This window comes from Danio aesculapii, chromosome 3, assembly GCF_903798145.1.
Source record: "Danio aesculapii chromosome 3, fDanAes4.1, whole genome shotgun sequence".
Lineage (NCBI taxonomy): Eukaryota > Metazoa > Chordata > Actinopteri > Cypriniformes > Danionidae > Danio > Danio aesculapii.
Window position 1 is genome coordinate 10,423,033 of NC_079437.1, and position 18,255 is coordinate 10,441,287.

Below are 18,255 nucleotides of genomic sequence, written 5' to 3' on the forward strand. Positions count from 1 at the left end.
TACACATTTACGGAACCCGAGTTCATTTCCCGGCTCGAGGTCCTTTGCCGATCCATCCCCTATCTGCTCCCCATACTTTCCTGCACGTAAATCTCCTAAGTCCAATTAATAAAGGTGAAAAAAACTTTAAAAATTATAATAAAAAAAACATTCATACAGTTTTGTTTGTTTCTTTGTTTATATTTATATTTATATATATATATATATATTTATATATATTTATTATTATTTAGTTTGTTTGTGCCAAATAAATGCTTGTTACTTTAAGAATTTTTAGACATTTTAGATCAAATCTAGCAACTACACTGAAAAAAAATATTCAAAGATGATTCCTTGGATTTACTCATTTTTTTACGTTAAGTGGTTGTAAACAATTTATTTGGGCTGAATTTAAACAAACAAATTAAGTTGAACATTATTAAATTAAATTTGTTTGTTTAAATTCAACACAAATAAATTGTTTGCAACAGTTTTGCATGCAACACTTTTTTCTGTGTATACTTAAGGTGTAAATGTAATAAATAATGATATAAATAAATATTATATATTATATATATATATATACATATACAAACTTCTAGTTGATCATTTGGAAAAGTGGCAGATGGTAGATTTTTAAGATGAAGAATCTGTTGAACTGCATCCCAATCATCACAAATACTGCAGAAAACCTACTGGAACCTGCATGAACCCAAGATTCCTACAGAAATAAGTCAAGTTTGGTGAAGGAAAAATCATGGTTTGGGGTTACATTAAGTATGGGGGCATGTGGGAGATCTGCAGAGTGGATGGCAACATCAACAGCCTGAGGTATCAAGACATTTGTGCTGCCCATTACATTACAAACCACAGGAGAGGGCAAATTCTTCAGCAGGATAGCGCTCCTTCTATTACTTCAGCCTCCACATCAAAGTTTTTGAAAAGTAAAGAAGGTGCTCTAGGATTGGCCAGCCCAGTCACAAGACATGAACATTATTGAGCATGTCTGGGGTAAGATGGAGGAGGCATTGAAGTTGAATCCAAAAAAATCTTGATTAACTCTGGGAGTCCTGCAAGAACGCTTTCTTTGCCATTCCAGATGACTTTATTAATCAGTGATTTGAGTCATTGCAGAGATGTATGGATGCAGTCCTCCAAGCTCATGGGAGTCATACACAATTATCATTCTTTTTCCACTGCACCATGACTTTATATTCTATACTGTACATTATTTCTGTTTAGTGACAAGACTTTTGTCTAAGCAAAGTCAGACCTTACTGTCTTAAGTAATGGGGTGTATGCCGAAGCATGCTAATAGGACTTTTAATTTGCCAGTAACCTGGGTTAATCGTTTCCGGTGAATTGTATGCCAATGCAAAATCGGCGTGTTTAAGGTATGTTTTTTTTAAAAATCAGTGATCTCCACTCGCTGAGTAATATCCGATATAAAGTGGGTCTCAGATTGTACAAGAAGCACTGCATTAAATTACATTTCCCCCACCATGTCTTTATAATATGAACATTTATTTTACCCCAGTATATTCAATGGAGCTTCTGCGCAAACCTGACTATTCTGACGGGCGTGTGCGAGCAAACAGCTTTTTGTCTCGTTTTACGCTTGAACAACTAAATGAATGCCAAAGTCTGTTTAACTGATTGTATTTGAATTCCATTACAACATCGATGTTGTAAAAGGAACCGTATAAAATGGAAAAAAAACTAACAAGGTCACCGGAAGTTTATCAGTATAGGAAACACATTAGCTCGGCATTTACCAGATTAAAAATCAAGACATGGTCATATTTTATTTTGGTGAAATAAGCATAATCTAGAGGCCTTTGCCTTTCATATAAGCCACTTCTGATACCAAATGATCAACTAGAAGTCAAGTTATTATTTGTTGTTTCTAAAACTTGGATAGACGACATGACTTTTGTCAGGTAGTGACAAATTGTTATATAGAGTTCAGATACAAAAAGTCTTTAAGTGCCATCTTCTAAAATGACCATTTCAAATAGTTTTATTTTATTGTATTTAAAATGACATAACCTAACATATACTTAGGGGCTTGAGAAACATTATCATTTTACAAGATAATATAATATTTAATTATCTTTTTAAAATCATTACTTTTCCATCTATTCATCCATCCATCCTTAAATGTAAGCAGAAATGTATGTTTATCCTCAGTAACGGTGCTTGAGATTCTACCAAAAGAGAAAAAACAAAAAGAAGAGAAAACCGCTGCATTAGGACAAGCCAGTGTGGATCTGCTGCCTCTGCTACGAGGTTAAACCATTGCATTTTTATCCTTTCATTTAAACTTTACACGTTATTATTGATCCTCACGTTTGATATCTTACTTTAGGTCAATGTAACTTCTCCTCCACTGTGCTTCTTCATGCGGTGTCTGGATCTCCGGCTGATGTTGCCTTACGTGAAGATGGCATAAAAGTAAGTTAATGGCTATATCCGAATTTAATACCTTTAAAAAGTGCATGGCGGCGCAGTGGGTAGCGCTGTCACCTCACAGCAAGAAGGTCACTGGTTCGAGCCTCGGCTGGGTCAGTTGGCATTTCTGTGTGGAGTTTGCATGTTCTCCCCTTATTCGCGTGGGTTTCCTCCGGGTGCTCCGGTTTCCCCCACAGTCCAAAGACATATGTTATAGGTGGATTGATTAAACTAAATTGGCCAAAGTGTATGTGTTTGTATGGGTGTTTCCCAGTGTTGGGTTGCAGCTAGAAGGGCAACCACTGCATAAAAGATATGCTGGATAAGTTGGCGGTTCATTCCGCTGTGGTGTCCCCTTATTAATAAAGGGAATAAGCTGAACGAAAATTGATAAATTAATAATAATTAACATTAACTTCCTTCCAGGGCTGTATCCCTTCTCGCAACAACTCCAAAAAGCACCGTGCCTACACACGTTAGTCTTCTTTTTCCGTTAAATGGCCATTTAAATTAAAATGAAATTAAAGCTTATCGCCCCTATTGGTGGTTGTACTTTTTTTATATTGATCCTAAATCTTAGATTTTTTAAATTTATTGTCAATGAGAATTATAAAGTTTGTTTGATGCAAATTATACAATAAGTTATTGATTATTTGACATAAAAATAGTATGTTCTTGCATGATAAATATAGGTATATTTACACGATAAGAATAAACTAAATAACAGTACAAATAAACATTATTTTATAAAAGTGTTTTATTAAGTATCATATACAGTTGAAAATTCAAAATTATTAGCCCTCCTGGGAATGTTTTTTTCAAAAATTTCCCAAATGATAATTTTGATAATTTTCTCACTTCTCACTGTCTTTTTTGTTTTATTTCAGCTAGAACAAAAGCAATTTTTAAAACCATTTTAAGGTCAATATTATTAGCCCCCTTAAGCAATATATTTTTGCATCGTCTACAGAACAAACCATTGTTATACATTGACTTGCCTAATTATCGTAACTTACCTAATTAAGCCTTTGAATGTCACTTTAAGCTGAATAGTATAGAATAGTATAGTTTAGAAAATATGTAGAAAAATATTTTTTAATATATGTATATATGTGTGTGTGTATATGTGTATATATATATATATATATATATATATATATATATATATATATATATATATATATATATATATGTGTGTGTGTGTGTGTGTGTGTATGTATATATGTATATATATGTATGTATATGTGTGTGTATATATATATATATATATATATATATATATATATATATATATATATATATATATATACATATCTATGTATAGATATATACATATCTATGTATATATGTATATAAATGTACGTATGTGTGTGTGCATATATATATATATATATATATATATATATATATATGTTATCCGACACAGACGACACAGTAGTATATACTCATGCAAAAACCAAAGAACAAGCTGCTAACAAACTTAACGCTGCACTCAAGAAAGTTTCAGACTGGTTAAATTGTTCATGTCTTACCCTCAATGTAAGTAAAACTGTTGGAATGTTTTTTTCAATTAAGAAAAATGAGGAGCATTGCTCAGATATCTTAGTTAATGGAGAAGTAATAAATATAGTTGATCATTTTAAATATTTAGGTATAATTATTGACTCTAACTTAAATTTTAAAAAACACATTAAGAAGGTTTCCAAAAGTGCTAGAGCGAGTCTGAGGATTTATAGAAACATTAGGCATCAGTTACCTATGGCTGCTGCTAAACTTTTTATGAATACAATGATTTTGCCTCACTTATCTTATTGTGCTACAAGCTGCTCCTACACGAACATTACAACATTAAAACCATTGTATGTTATATATAAACAAACTGTTAAAATTTTAGCTAAAAAGCCAAGGAGCTATCATCATTGTAACTGTATTGCACAACATAAATTACTAACATTCGACAGTTTCTTATTTTATGCTGACATGTGTTTAATGTATAAAATATTTAATAATCTTGCACCACCACCCCTCAAACAATGTGTGATTGTTGGCAAGGAGAATATAAGACAGACTAGGTCATCGGTTAGAGGTGATTGTTCGGTTAAGCTTAGGAGAACTGCTTTTGGACAATCAGTTTTTTCAGTTAAAGCAGCAGAAAGATGGAATAAAATACCAGTGTATATCAGAGAGAGCACCACTTTTAATCATTTTAAAATTGTTCTTAAAATTTGGCTTAAACAAAATCAGATATGCAGCCACTGATTTTATTTTATTTTATTGACAATGATGTATTGTATGTATTGTACTGTAAGTGTATATTGTATTATTTTTTACTGTTAAATTTGTTACAACTTCCTGCCCAGGGACTGCAGATGTAAATTAGCATTATAGCTAACTCTGGCACAACATGTCATGTTGTACATTGTCCCTGTATAAATAAATAAATAAAAATAAAAATAAAAAATCCAGGTTATTCACATCTGAGCTATATATATATATATATATATATATATATATATATATATATATATATATATATATATATATATATATATAGCTCAGATGTGAATAACCTGGAGCAGGTTATGTTGAGCGAGTTGCTATGGCAACTGACATACTCTGACAGTTATTTTTGCAACAGAAAGCTGAGGTTATCTTTTTACACGTCCTTAAACTTACTTGGTTATGCCTCATAACCCGCTTTCTAGAATACACTCCAGGCCAATACATTTTGTTTATTTCCAGGTACAGTCCACACTCGATGTGACTGTGAGCGTTTCAGAGCCGCTGCTCTCTGATGCCCAGCGCTCGGACTCAAATGTGCTGATGGTCACTGTAGAGACGGCGTATTCGGTTCCTGAGGTCTGGAATCCTTCCTGCACACCTCCATCTAGCTTCGTAGCTGCCCTGCAGATGCCCGTCTCAGCCACTGTAAGAGACTAGTGTTTGTGTTTATGAGGCACTTCAAGTCATTTAATAATACACTCAAAAAATATTTTTGGCTTCTTGTTCAAACTACTTATTTAAAATGAGCTGAAACAACACAGTTATTGAGATTTTTGTAAAACTTTGTTTTATGTTCAATCAACTTAAAACTGTAAAAAAAACATTAAGTTAACTTAATCGATTTGCATTGTAAAAACATGAAGGGATTGTGTGGAACCCAGGTATCTGATTTTCAAAATTAGAGGATACAATATTTCAACATGATTTATTTTTAGCATCGTTATTCTTGTGTTCAGTGTTACATGAACATTCAGAAATCATTGTAATGTGAGTTTTGACTTGCGTCACAATTTGGTCAGCTACCCATATGGGCTGCCATGATAGAGATACTCTGATGTATGGCTGTATGCATGGCAATCTACTATTGAATATGTTCTGTTTATTTATGCTGTCTAAACCATAGGGGAATATGTAAACTGCTGCTAAATCATATGAAGAAGAACCTAGTAAGTTGGAAAAGGTAAAAATATTTTGACAAATTTTGGCAGTCATTAGTACTCTTATCATTAGTATGTTTTTTAATAGTCCAACCATTTAATACAGGCCAAAACATAACATTAATCAATCATTTCAGCAGAAATAATATATATTTAGTCATTAAGCAGACGCTTTTGTCCAAAGCGACTTATAAATGAGGAGGCATTCAGCTAAAATAATGAGGAAATAAGCAAAATATACAATAATTTAAGTTTTCTATACAGATTTCCTGATATTTAGTGCCATTGCTAAATTAAAGTTTTTTTAAATTATTATTTTAACTTTTGAATGGTATTATATCATAGTTTCCACGGTATACTAACTACCTTAAAAAATGTAGTAAATCCAATGAATCATTTTTGAATAGTGTGAATAGTCAGTTTTGAGACACACACACACACACACACACACACACACACACACATATATATATATATATATATATATATATATATATATATATATATATATATATATATATATATATATATATATATATATATATATATATATATATATATAAAAAAAAACGAAAAATGTTAAACATTGTGAGGGAGCCGTAGGTGACGACATAGAGGCAGAGTAGATTCCAATGCTGGAGGTTTATTAAAATACAGCAAACAAATACCAAAACAAAAGGCAGGGTCGTTATCAAAGACAGGCAGGATCAAACAATTAGTATGGCAGTCCAAAAGGCAATCAAAACAGAGTCATAAATCCAAAAGGCACCGGTCAAAAGGCAAGCACGATGGTCATAACAAAATAGCAAACACAATAGAAAAAGAAAGCCTGGTAAGGCAGTGGAACTGGCAATACTTCGCAATGAAGATCTCGAACAGTGTTGTTTAGACATGGTGGCAAACAGAAAGTTACCACAGAAAAAACACAGTCAGTATTCAGGAGAGGACTCCCTTTGGTGGTTGGATGAATAACCACCAGCCTCATTTGTTACAGATATATTAAAATAAGATTATATTAAATTGTAATAATATCACACAATATCACAGTTTTTACTGTAATTTCAATCAAATCAAATAATGCTGTCTAACTCTGGGTTCTCATCAGTTGTGAAATTTAGTATTTGTCTGAGTATATTAAATACAAAGTCAATGCAAACGCACAATCAGAATTTCCAAGCACTTCTAATAACACAAAATATGCAACGTGTTTACAACAAATGCTTGCAGTTTGCCAAAATCACGTCTCCCACAGAAGTTTAAAATAATGAAACTCAAAAATTTACAGTGTGTGGTGTGAACCCATCATCAGTGAGCATAAGATAATTTTTTTAACACATAAAAAATGATTGAAATGACTTCAGACTTTTGTTACCTAGGCTTTTTATGGATATGTATGCCTGTATACATTTCTGGAGAGTGCGAAATATGTCCTAGGAGCTACGCTTTGTTGCCTTTTTTGTTTTCACGATTCCACCAGAGGCCGCTGTGTACTCTTTTTCAGATCTCAAGTTTCTCTTGCTAGTGTCATTCACTCCTGCTCTTCTTGTGGAAATCCTCCAGAGCCCGCTGACAACTGACTGAACAACTGACCGACCAACCGATATCCCCACCCACCCCCTTCCCTAAACCCAACCGATAGTGTTTTCAAAAGCACTAATTGACCCGCCCACCCTAACACAATCAACAGTGTTTTCAAAAGCAATCCAAAAAAAGAAAACCCCTCGTGGCCGCCTACCACACCGTAACATTAATTTTGAAAATTAAATGCAGCCATATGTTCCTCTGGCTACATAATTCGCGCACTCCAGAAATGTATATGGAGCTACGTATTCACAATGAGCCTGTGCTGGACATTTGATTGGTAGCGCCTATTTAAAATATATTACTTTTGCATGTTTATATAATGCTGCATGATTTAAAGCTGAATACTGCTGATTATAAAAACTCTGACATCCTTTATCTATGTTAACAGAAAGAACAAATCTTATCATTCTCTAATGGTGTCTTGAAAACGGGTGGTGAGAAGGAGCCACTGCCAAGACCCAAGAAATGGCCTTTGGGGCCTCTTCTAGCTCCCGGGGCTGAGGTCATCCAGGGCCTTTATATTGATGCAGAACCCAAAGACATGGATCACGGAGACCTTACTGACATAGAGGTGAATTGAGCCTTTAATGACCACTACATTATGATGGATGTGAAAGGAATAACCTCTCTATATTGATCTGTGTGTGTCTCAGGACAAGAATTTCAGAGCAGATGCCGAGTGTAATCAGAAAAGGGTGAGTTGGGATACAGCCCGCCGTTGCTTAATTGATGCAGGAGGTGTGGCCAGGTGAGAAAATACCTCTTTTAATCAATGCACTTGACATTATATTGTCAATATTTGAATCGTTATATATATACATGTTGTTCAATTAAGACTGCAGTTTTCCTTTGTTCAGCCTGTCCCACAAGATTGTCCAATGCAGATTTTGGCCTGTTGAGATTATGAAAGTCACTCAGACGGTACCAGTCAAAGGTGCAAAGCCAAGCAAGGACAAGATGGTGAGAAATGTTGTTGACTTTAACCTGTCTTAAAGGGACAGTTCACCCAAAAATGAAAGTTTACTCACCCTGAAGTGGTTTTAAACCTTTCTTTCTACGTTTCTTTCTACTATTGAACTCAAATGAAGATGTTCCATTAACGTTTATAGTAAGAAATTCTCATGGTAAGAAAAATCAATGGTTACAGATTTTCAGCTTTCTTCGAAATATCATCTTTTTGCGTTTAAGAGAAGAAATAAAAATACTGAAATGAAAATTCTAAGCAACTTCTGGTTCACGTGAAATCAAAACAGCACAACAATTCATTGAGATTCAATTGTTTTACCAGTAGTTGTATATGGAGCTTAAATTATGACAATTTGAATTACAGACCATTGTAATTTAATAAAACTGAATATATATATATATATATATATATATATATATATATATATATATATATATATATATATATATATATATATATATATATATATACATTTAAAAACTGTTTTGAATTTGAATTTCATACTATAACTTCAATATTAAACATCTGAAATTTAAGACAAATGAATCTTATTTTTATAGCTGTGTTTTGAAACTTTAGATTTTTCTTGTTTTGAATTCCTAGACTGCAAATATCCAGTTTGTAAAAAATACAGTTTCAAGTTCTCAAGATGAAGAAATTCGAAACATCAAATTCAATATTCTAAAATTCCAAACCAGAAAATCAGATTGTGAAATTCTGATATCGCAGAGCTTAGGGCTGCATCTAAAATTACATACTTCCATACTGGGGTGCATTTCCGAAAACATAGTTAGCCAACTAAGGTCGCAAGTTGCGCTGTTACAAACATAGTTTGTTGATTTGGCATTTCCCAAATCCATCTTTCCAACGAACATTCACAAACTGTGTCGCAAACTTTTACGTTTCCAACTACAGCTATCAAGCTGTAGTTAGAGGCATAGTTCTTGGCTGTGTTCTATTCCCCCTATGCCCAATCTCTTTCAAACGTTCCAACATTTAAACTTGGAATGATTTTTTTGTAAAGTCTCTTTACGTGTAATTTGCTTTAAAAGTATTTTTTTCAAGTTCAGTTTTGGCGATTTTCATATGGACAATTGCGCTCCCTTTGCAGTGCACTTTGAAAAAATGTATGCCATTTTAAACGCAACCGTGGCTCTATTATTTAAAAGCAGAATTTACGTAACATTTCCAAAGCTTGTGAAAACAATAAATGGCATATGTTAATGCTTTTAATTTATAGTAGGTTATTTATTATTAAGAAATGTATCTGTAATGTATATAACATTGGCCTGTTGGTTAGAAAATTTATGCAGGGGTTTGAATGTGTCAAACTGTTAAAGTAGACTTTTAATAGTAGTAGTAATAGTAATAGTAGTAGTAATAATAATAATAATCTATATGTGCCGTTTACATATATTTCAATTAATATGGAAAATGAGAGTATGTTTTTATCAAAAATAATATTGCATTTTTTTAAATGCTTGTGCGTGTAAAACAATATAGTTTGCACAAAAAATTAGATTTTATTTTTAAAAAAAATAGTTTTTTTCTCTAAAGAACGTGTTACTCCACCCCGTTTAAAGTGTCATTATGGACATTTTTATGACTAACGTGGTTCAAACGATGGATCTGCGACAAAGCAGCTAAGGTTTTTTGGGAAACACTAGTAACTATATCGTTCTTTTCGCAAACGATGCATCTTACTATGATAGTTCAGCCGCGAGTTATGTCATTGTTTTGGAAATGCACCCCTGTATAGTAGGCTAAAAAATGTATGTGAGCCGAGTATTATGTCCAAATTTATAGAATTCAAAAAACAGTAGGCGAGAAGTACCTGGATGGCCTACTACTTGCGGCGAGATTCTGAAGTGTGCATCTAATGGATGCTATGCTATCCCATGATGCTCCGCGAGAGAATTCTTGAACGGGATTGAAGCGATAGAACTGACGCGGGTAGGTCATGTGATGATGTCAAAATGGCGGATGTAGTACATCCGAGTTCAATTCATTCTACCCACATTCATACTGTATAGAACACACGTTTCTAACGGTCGTGTAGTACATTTTAATTCAAATGCAGTACCTACTGAGTAGTAGGTGATTTCAGACGCAACCTAGGTCGGGGGGCATCAACAGGGCAGTAGATGATCACCAAATAAAGTCAAACCAAGCATTTTGGCAAGCAATTCTTAAGCATTTATGGTTTATATATAAACACTGTTGTTTGAATGCTGTAGGGAGAGGAAGAGATACAGATCTCATTTCATGGAGTGGTGTACATAGATCTGGTGCCATTGTTGTACCCTGGAGTGCGGCGTATACACGGGGTGTACAGAATCTACCCATTTTATGAGGCTGATCTGCTAAATAAGGTGAGCAAACAGGATTCAGAACCACATAAAAATGAATCATGCATTAAATCAAGATCACAAATGATGAAACCAATAATTTAAAGGCACAGACTGTAATTTTCGCTGCTAGAATGTGTGTATTCACAACAAACAAAGGCGTAGTTGGATGACGATGTGACCAAGTGTGGAATCATGGGAGTTGTAGTCTTCATTTCATTCTATGGGACTGCTGCAGAAATTCCAACATAAGCTAATTCTAAAAGCGTAGCCCTATATACATTTCTGGAGATTATGAATTATGTAGCCAGAAGTACGCATCTTTAAAATCGAACACCACAGGGTGGTGTGACGCCGTTCCTTTTCACGCTTACCAGCTGACCGCTTACCTCTATATGGGCGGCTTTCTATCTGTTACCAGTTTATCCAGTAGCTCGCCATGTACGTCGACTGACTTGAGATGCAGTGAGGAGTTGACCACGATAACAGGGTTTGAGTTGGGTGAAGAATGGTTCCAGAAAGCGGGTAAGACAAAAACAGAAGCTAAAAAATAAAATAAACACTTAAATAACAGGGTGAGAATGTGGTAAAATCTGAAAACGTGATAAAAATCAGGCGAGGGCTTTTCTTTTTCTGGATTGCTTTTGAAAACTGTCAGTTGGGTTTAGGGAAGGGTGTGGGCTGGTCTATTGAGGCTTTTTAAAACACTATTTGTTGGGTTTAGGGGAAGAGGAGGGTGGGTCAGTCGATTGGTGAGTCAGTCTATTGACAGCGGGCTTTGGTGGATTTACGTGAGAACAGCAGGCTCGAATGGCGCTCGCGAGAGAAATTTGAGATGTCAAAAAGTGTAAACAGCGCCCTCTGGTGGATTCGCAAAAACATAAACGGAAAAAAACATAGCTCATGGGACGTATTTGGTGCTCTCCAGAAATGTATGGTACGTTCGAGCCTGGGTTGAGAAATCCTGTTGATGGATGAGTTAAAATACAGTCAAAGACTACTTTTGAATCAGCCAGTAAAAAATATTGCACCATTTGACTTAAAATAAGTGCACCTTTTTAGAAAACAGAGAATATGTTATCATTAGATTCTTTGGCAACGAATGTTTTCCTATGTGTTGTTGCAGACTCAGAGGACCCACAGTGTTCTAAAGGAGTACATCAGAGCAGCACCGCTGCCGGGCCGCGCTCGTGCCAATTCCTCGGTCAGCTCTATAAAGGCATTTCAGACCAAAAACATGGAGAACCAAAGAGGAAACAATGAGACTTTCAAGAAGGTACAGAAAAAAAGAACAACTGTGTTTTGAGCAGGTTTCAAAGTACTTGTTTTTCAAAGCAATTAGTTTTTTTGGTTTTGTTTTTTAGTAGGGCTGTGTTATTAACCAATTAATGAATTAATTAATCAATAATCAAACAATTATGAAAAAAGAGAGATTATTGCGTCATATCCTGCCCCATTTTCAGCAGTCCGCATCCTCAGAAAATACTGTAAGAGAAACTTTACAGACAATTAACAGAAGACAATGCTTTTCCTATCAGATTTGAGAAGCATGGCTGTTTTAAAATCTCACACAAACATTTGTTGGTATTGGTGGTTTATGAGGACTCTCCATAGGCGTAATGCATTTATGCTGTAAAAAAACACTATATGGCTTTACGATACCCCTAACCCCAACCCTCACAGGAAACAAATTTTGTATGTCAAAAGACCCCATTAGAATTGATTTTTAAGCATTTTGGATTACGAGGACACAAGCCATCTTCTCATAAACCACCTTACGTTGTAATAACTTGGTCATATCATTGTCATTATTCATAATTTTATTCCTCGTAAACCACCAAAACCAATACATACACACACACATTCCCTCACATAAAACAAATTTTCAATGTAAAAAGACCCTGTTAAATATGACTTTTAGGCATTTTGAATTACAAGGACACAAGTCTTGTGCTTATAAACAACCTTACGTTGTAATACCTAGGTCTTATTCTTGTAATTCAAATTTGTGTCCTCGTAAACCACCAAAACCAATACACACACACACACACACACACACACACATTCCCTCACAGGAAACAAATTTTGAATGTCAAAAGACCACGTTAAATATGAATTTTTAACATTTTGAATTACAAGGACACAAGTCATGTGCTCATAAACTACCTTAAGTTGTAATATGTAGGTCATATCAGTGTCATTATTAAAATTTGTGCCCTCGTAAACCACCAAAACCAATACGCACACATATACCCTCACAGGAAACAAATTTTGTATGTCAAAGACCCCATTAGATATGATTTTTAAGCATTTTGGATTACGAGGACACAAACCATGTTCTCATAAACCATCTTACATTGTATTACCTAGGTCATATCTTTGTCATTATACAAATTTGTGTCCTCGTAAACCACCAAAACCAATACGCACACATATACCCTCACAGGAAACAAATTTTGGATCTCAAAAGACCCCGTTAAATATGATTTTTAAGCATTTTGAATTACATGGACACAAGTCATGTGCTCATAAACCACCTTACGTTATAATACCTGAGTTATATTCTTGTCATTATTCAAAATTGTGTCCTCGTGAATAACCAAAACCAACAAACACACACACATTCCCTCACAGGGAACAAATTCTGAATGTCAAAAGACTCAGTTAAATATGATTTTTAAGCATTTTGAATTACGAGGACACAAGTGATGTCCTCCTAAACCATCTTGCATTGTAAAACCCAGGTCAAATCACTGTCATTAATAAAATTTGTGCCCTCGTAAACCACCAGTATACATAAACACAGCATACGCTTGTTCTCAAACGAGCTGTCATCGGGTTTATGGGATAAGATCTTTTTGGAGCAGATGCCATCTCTTCCCCTTTCCGTACAGCACTGGGGCTCATTTTTGATATCACCCCCTCCTAATTAAATCCGGATCTGTAACCGAGGAACGCTTCCCAAACCAATTAGCTGTAATAGCAGCAGATTGTGGGTTTTGGCGCGGCGCGGTGAATCATCATCTCCTCTGCTCATCTGACGCAGCAGAGCGCTCCGCCGACTGAGCATCTGACACCACAGCTGCCCGCTGGACAAATAACAGCCGCTCGCACAGCACACACAAACACACACAGACACACACACACCTTCAGCACATTCCCAGAACAAGGCTTTTATCGCTCTTTCATAGCTAAACACATTTAATTGAGTTCTCAGTTGTGTTTTTTCTCATCAAGCGTTTGTTCAGGTTTGATGGCATGTTTTGATATCATGGCAAAGCCGAAACCTCACATCTTGAGTTTTTTTATGAGATGAGAAAATCTCAAAACTGAACGAATGTTTTAAAGGTGATTTAAGTCATTTATTGTAAAGAAGGCTGCATGTATTTAATCTAAAATAGAGTAATAATAGCAGTATTGTGAAATAATATCATTCATTCATTCATTTTCCTTTAGCTTAGTCTCTATTTTTCTATCGGCCCTAGTCAAAATCAGAATCAGAAAGAGCTTTATTGCCAGGTATTTTCACAGATACTAGGAATTTGTTTTCGTGACAGAGCTTCTACAGTGCAGCAGGATTACAGAGACAGGACAAAAAACAGATAATAAATATATTTTAAAAAATAGAAGTAAGTAGTGAATGCAAATATACAGATTGACAAGTGTATGTACATGTTTATTACTATATACAATGTTATATGTGCAGCTGTTATGTGCAAATTGGCATGTAAAGTGTGTTGTTAAATAAGTGTATATGTGTATAAAAGTGTATAGCAAGTAGTGATGTTGGCTCCACAGTTATTATCATCAAGTGGTTATGAGATGGATTGCCTGAGGGAAGAATCTGTTTCTGTGTCGGGCTGTTCTGGTGCGCAGTGCTCTGTAGCGTCGACCAGAAGGTAAAAGTTCAAAGAGGCAGTGTGCTGGGTGTGAGGGGTCCAGAGTGATTTTGGCAGCCCTTAGTCTCTGTCAATATTGTGCATGTTCATTATCACGATGTATTCAATTATTTAATATCAGCAAATATGTCTATTATACTTTTTCTATAGCCAGATTCTCAGGGAAAACCAGCTCAGGCTGAGATTGTGAGTGGACAGGAGCAGCAGGTGAACACGGAGGGCGAGGTAAGCTCACGTGTCAATCAAACAAACATCAGAGTAAAACAGAGAAATGTGAAAATGCTCTTGGTATAGAGTGAATTTTATTATTACATTTTGTCATCGTCTCAGATGTACGCCGATTCAAGATCATATATTATTATCGACATTTCTGTGGAAAAGCCGCTGGTTCCAAAAAGACCTCCGGAGGAGCTGGCCAAACGGTAAAAGAAAGAGTTTCATTCACAGTGAGAGCATTGGTTTGTCTTCGGATATGCCTGAAATGTACTTCATAATGAAAGTTTATTGTGTGGGGTGCAGGGTGATGGAGCTGGTTCCTCCAAGACCTCCTCTGCCTCGACGGCCAGCAGGAGCAGAACGAGTAAGAGCTTCGTTTCATCTTGTTTTTCAATATTTCTGTCATGTGTTCCTCTCACTGTCACATCTAAGCGAAAATCATTTATCTAATACAGTTAAATAAACAAACATAGTTGTCAGTATATAGTATATATCTATAACAAACACGAAGTGGGTGACGTAAATGTAAAATGTAAAAATCAATGCCAAAAGTCATGTAAAAAGCGCACCGATATAATTTAGAACACAAACACGAGGTCAAGGGGTGTAAAGAAAAGCACCCTAACCACCCTACGTCGGGTGCCAGACCTTATTTAAGACCAGGCAGGCAGCGTAGCAGCTACAGAGCATGGAACAAGGCACTTCAAACGATTGGGGAAGAATAAACTATGAAGTAATTTTCTTTTTTTAAGTGAACTAAAACATTTATGCTAATTTATGTATTGTAATTGTAAACAATGTAAGCAAACAATAAGTATTTTTTTAAACCAACTAAATAATTTACTCCTTATGTTGCTTATTTGATTTGTTCCTGAGTGATTCAGTGATTCACTGACTCTGTTAACTGTTGCATTTGTGAATGAATCAGCGTTTTGAATGAATCAGTTGAGTGAGATTAAAAGGATAGTTCACCCAAAAAGGAAAATGTACTCACTATTTACTCAATGGTTCCAAACTTCTGTGTTATTTCTTCCATTGAACACAAACACGAGGAGAACATGCAAACTCCACACAGAAATGCCAACTGGCCGAGCCGGGACTCAAACCAGTAACCTTCTTGTTGTGAGGCAACAGTACTAACCACTTGACAACAAGCAGGAAACGTTCATGGGCCTATGACATGACCACATTGAAATGGTCTATATAAATACACTCAAAGAAACACTTGTTTTGTTCAAAGAGTTTGCTCAGTGATTCAATGACTCACTCATAACAACAGTTCTTGTTTTGTTGTTTCATCAAGCAGTTTTTTTGAACAAATCAGATGAGTGATTCATGTAATAAATGAATCAGAACTTTTGAACAAATCGCTTGAGTGACTCACTTATGAAGAAGGTTACTTTTGTTCTCCAATTTCTCAGCTTTTAAAAATAAATTGGTTGAGTCAGTGGCTCTTAAAGATAGAACTGTGTCACCACAGTGTAACCTTCTGCAAAAAAATAAAAAATAAATAAATAAAAAAATAATAATAAAGATAACAAAAATAACCGTCTTCATAAGTGAGTCACTCAACCGATTTGTTCAAAAGCGCTGATTCATTCAATTCAGTGAAAGAACAAAACAAGAACTGTCGTTATGAGTGAGTCACTGAATCGCTTTGCAGATTCTTTGAACAAAACATGTAGGTTTCTTTGAGTGTATTCATATTGACCATTTCAATGTAGTCATGTCATTGGCCCATAAACATTTCCTCGTTAAAATTGGGGGAAATGAACAGGGGGGCTAATAATTCAGGAGGGCTGATACTTATATATTTCAGCTGTAGAATTTTGATGGAAAACATGAGCAGTTCTTCATAAGGTTGACTCCTAAACATTGATGATAATGTACTGGATGTCTTCAGGCAGTGGAGGAGTACCAGACTCAGATAGCCAGCGTGACGGCTCAGTTGTTGGATCAGTACCAGCAGATGTTTGTGTCTGGCGGAAAAGCTCTGAATCCAGTCCTGCAGGAGCAGCGCAAACAGCAGCTGCTGGGAGAACTCAACTGCTCTGGCAAATACTTCGCCTACAAGGAACAGATGAAGGTGAATTTTAATCATGTTTTTTAATCTCATTTTATCTCTTTCTAACATAAATCAGTGTGTCGTGATTCTGCTTTTACTCCTGTCATGTGATCAATGTGTCCTTGTGTTGGTCATGTTGGTCTTGTTTTTCCTTTTCGCCTTATTCTGTATTCATTAGTTTCACCTGTGTTCACACCCCTGTTTATTGTTAGTTGTTCATGTTCAGTGTCTTTATACTCCTTAGTTTTGGTTGTTCTTTGTCCGGCCACTTTATTGGATAGGGAGTGTGGAAGAAAGGTGATTTAAGTCACTTTAAGCGTGGTATGGTTGTTGGTGCCAGACAGGCTGCTCTGAGTATTTCAGCAACTGCTGATCTACTGGGATTTTTACACACAACCATCTCTAGAGTTTACATAGAATGGTCCGAAAAAGAGAAAATATTCAGTGAGCGGCAGTTCTGTGGGCGCAAATGCCTTGTTGATCCATCCCTTTATGACCACAGTGTACCCATCTTCTGATGGCTACTTCCAGCAGGATAACGCGCCATGTAATAAAGCGTGAATCATCTCAAACTGGTTTCTAGAACATGACAATGAAGTTCACTGTACTCAAATGGCCTCCACAGTCACCAGGTCTCAATCCAATAGAGCACCTTTGGGATGTGGTGGAATAGGAGATTCGCATCATGGATGTGCAGCCGACAAAACTGCAGCAACTGCGTAATGCTATCATGTCAATATGGACCAAAATCTCTAAGGAATATTTCCAGTACCTTGTTGAATCTATACCACGAAGGATTAAGGCAGTTCTGAAGGTAAAAGGGGGTCCAACCCGGTACTACTAAGGTGTACCTAATAAAGTGGCCAGTGTTATATATACTGTGTATGTATATGATGTTATTATCCTTTTTAATCGTTAACTTTAAATTCATGTAGGATGTTTTGACTGTTATTTTACTTTTAATTAATGCACTTTTATGACATTTACAAATTTTTGAAGCTGCATTTATATTATATTATATTATATTATATTATATTATATTATATTATATTATATTATATTATATTATATTATATTATATTAATTATATTATATTATATTATATTATATTATATTATATTATATTATATTATATTATATTATATTATATTATTAGTTTATTTGAACACTTTTTGTTGTGTGCCTTATTACTTTACATTTAATTTATAACATTAAAAAATTTTTAAAAAATATTTATATATTTATTTAGGCGGTTCATTCCGCTGATGGCGACCCCTGATTAATAAAGGGACTAAGCTGAAAAGAA

At 35.1% G+C, this 18,255-nt stretch overlaps 1 protein-coding gene across 1 annotated transcript in view; it reads left to right on the forward strand.

Moving 5' to 3' along the window:
* The window catches only part of cfap70 (cilia and flagella associated protein 70), a 40,839-nt gene that overhangs the window by 4,145 nt on the left and 18,439 nt on the right, over nucleotides 1–18,255 (forward strand). Inside the window, exons 3-14 of the mRNA XM_056450090.1 lie at nucleotides 2,170–2,268; nucleotides 2,348–2,433; nucleotides 5,173–5,358; nucleotides 7,843–8,025; nucleotides 8,108–8,202; nucleotides 8,312–8,414; nucleotides 10,659–10,793; nucleotides 11,896–12,045; nucleotides 14,819–14,893; nucleotides 14,999–15,090; nucleotides 15,188–15,248; nucleotides 16,788–16,970. Of these exons, the coding sequence (XP_056306065.1) occupies nucleotides 2,170–2,268; nucleotides 2,348–2,433; nucleotides 5,173–5,358; nucleotides 7,843–8,025; nucleotides 8,108–8,202; nucleotides 8,312–8,414; nucleotides 10,659–10,793; nucleotides 11,896–12,045; nucleotides 14,819–14,893; nucleotides 14,999–15,090; nucleotides 15,188–15,248; nucleotides 16,788–16,970 (1,448 nt within the window). The remainder of the gene's footprint in view (nucleotides 1–2,169; nucleotides 2,269–2,347; nucleotides 2,434–5,172; nucleotides 5,359–7,842; nucleotides 8,026–8,107; nucleotides 8,203–8,311; nucleotides 8,415–10,658; nucleotides 10,794–11,895; nucleotides 12,046–14,818; nucleotides 14,894–14,998; nucleotides 15,091–15,187; nucleotides 15,249–16,787; nucleotides 16,971–18,255) is intronic.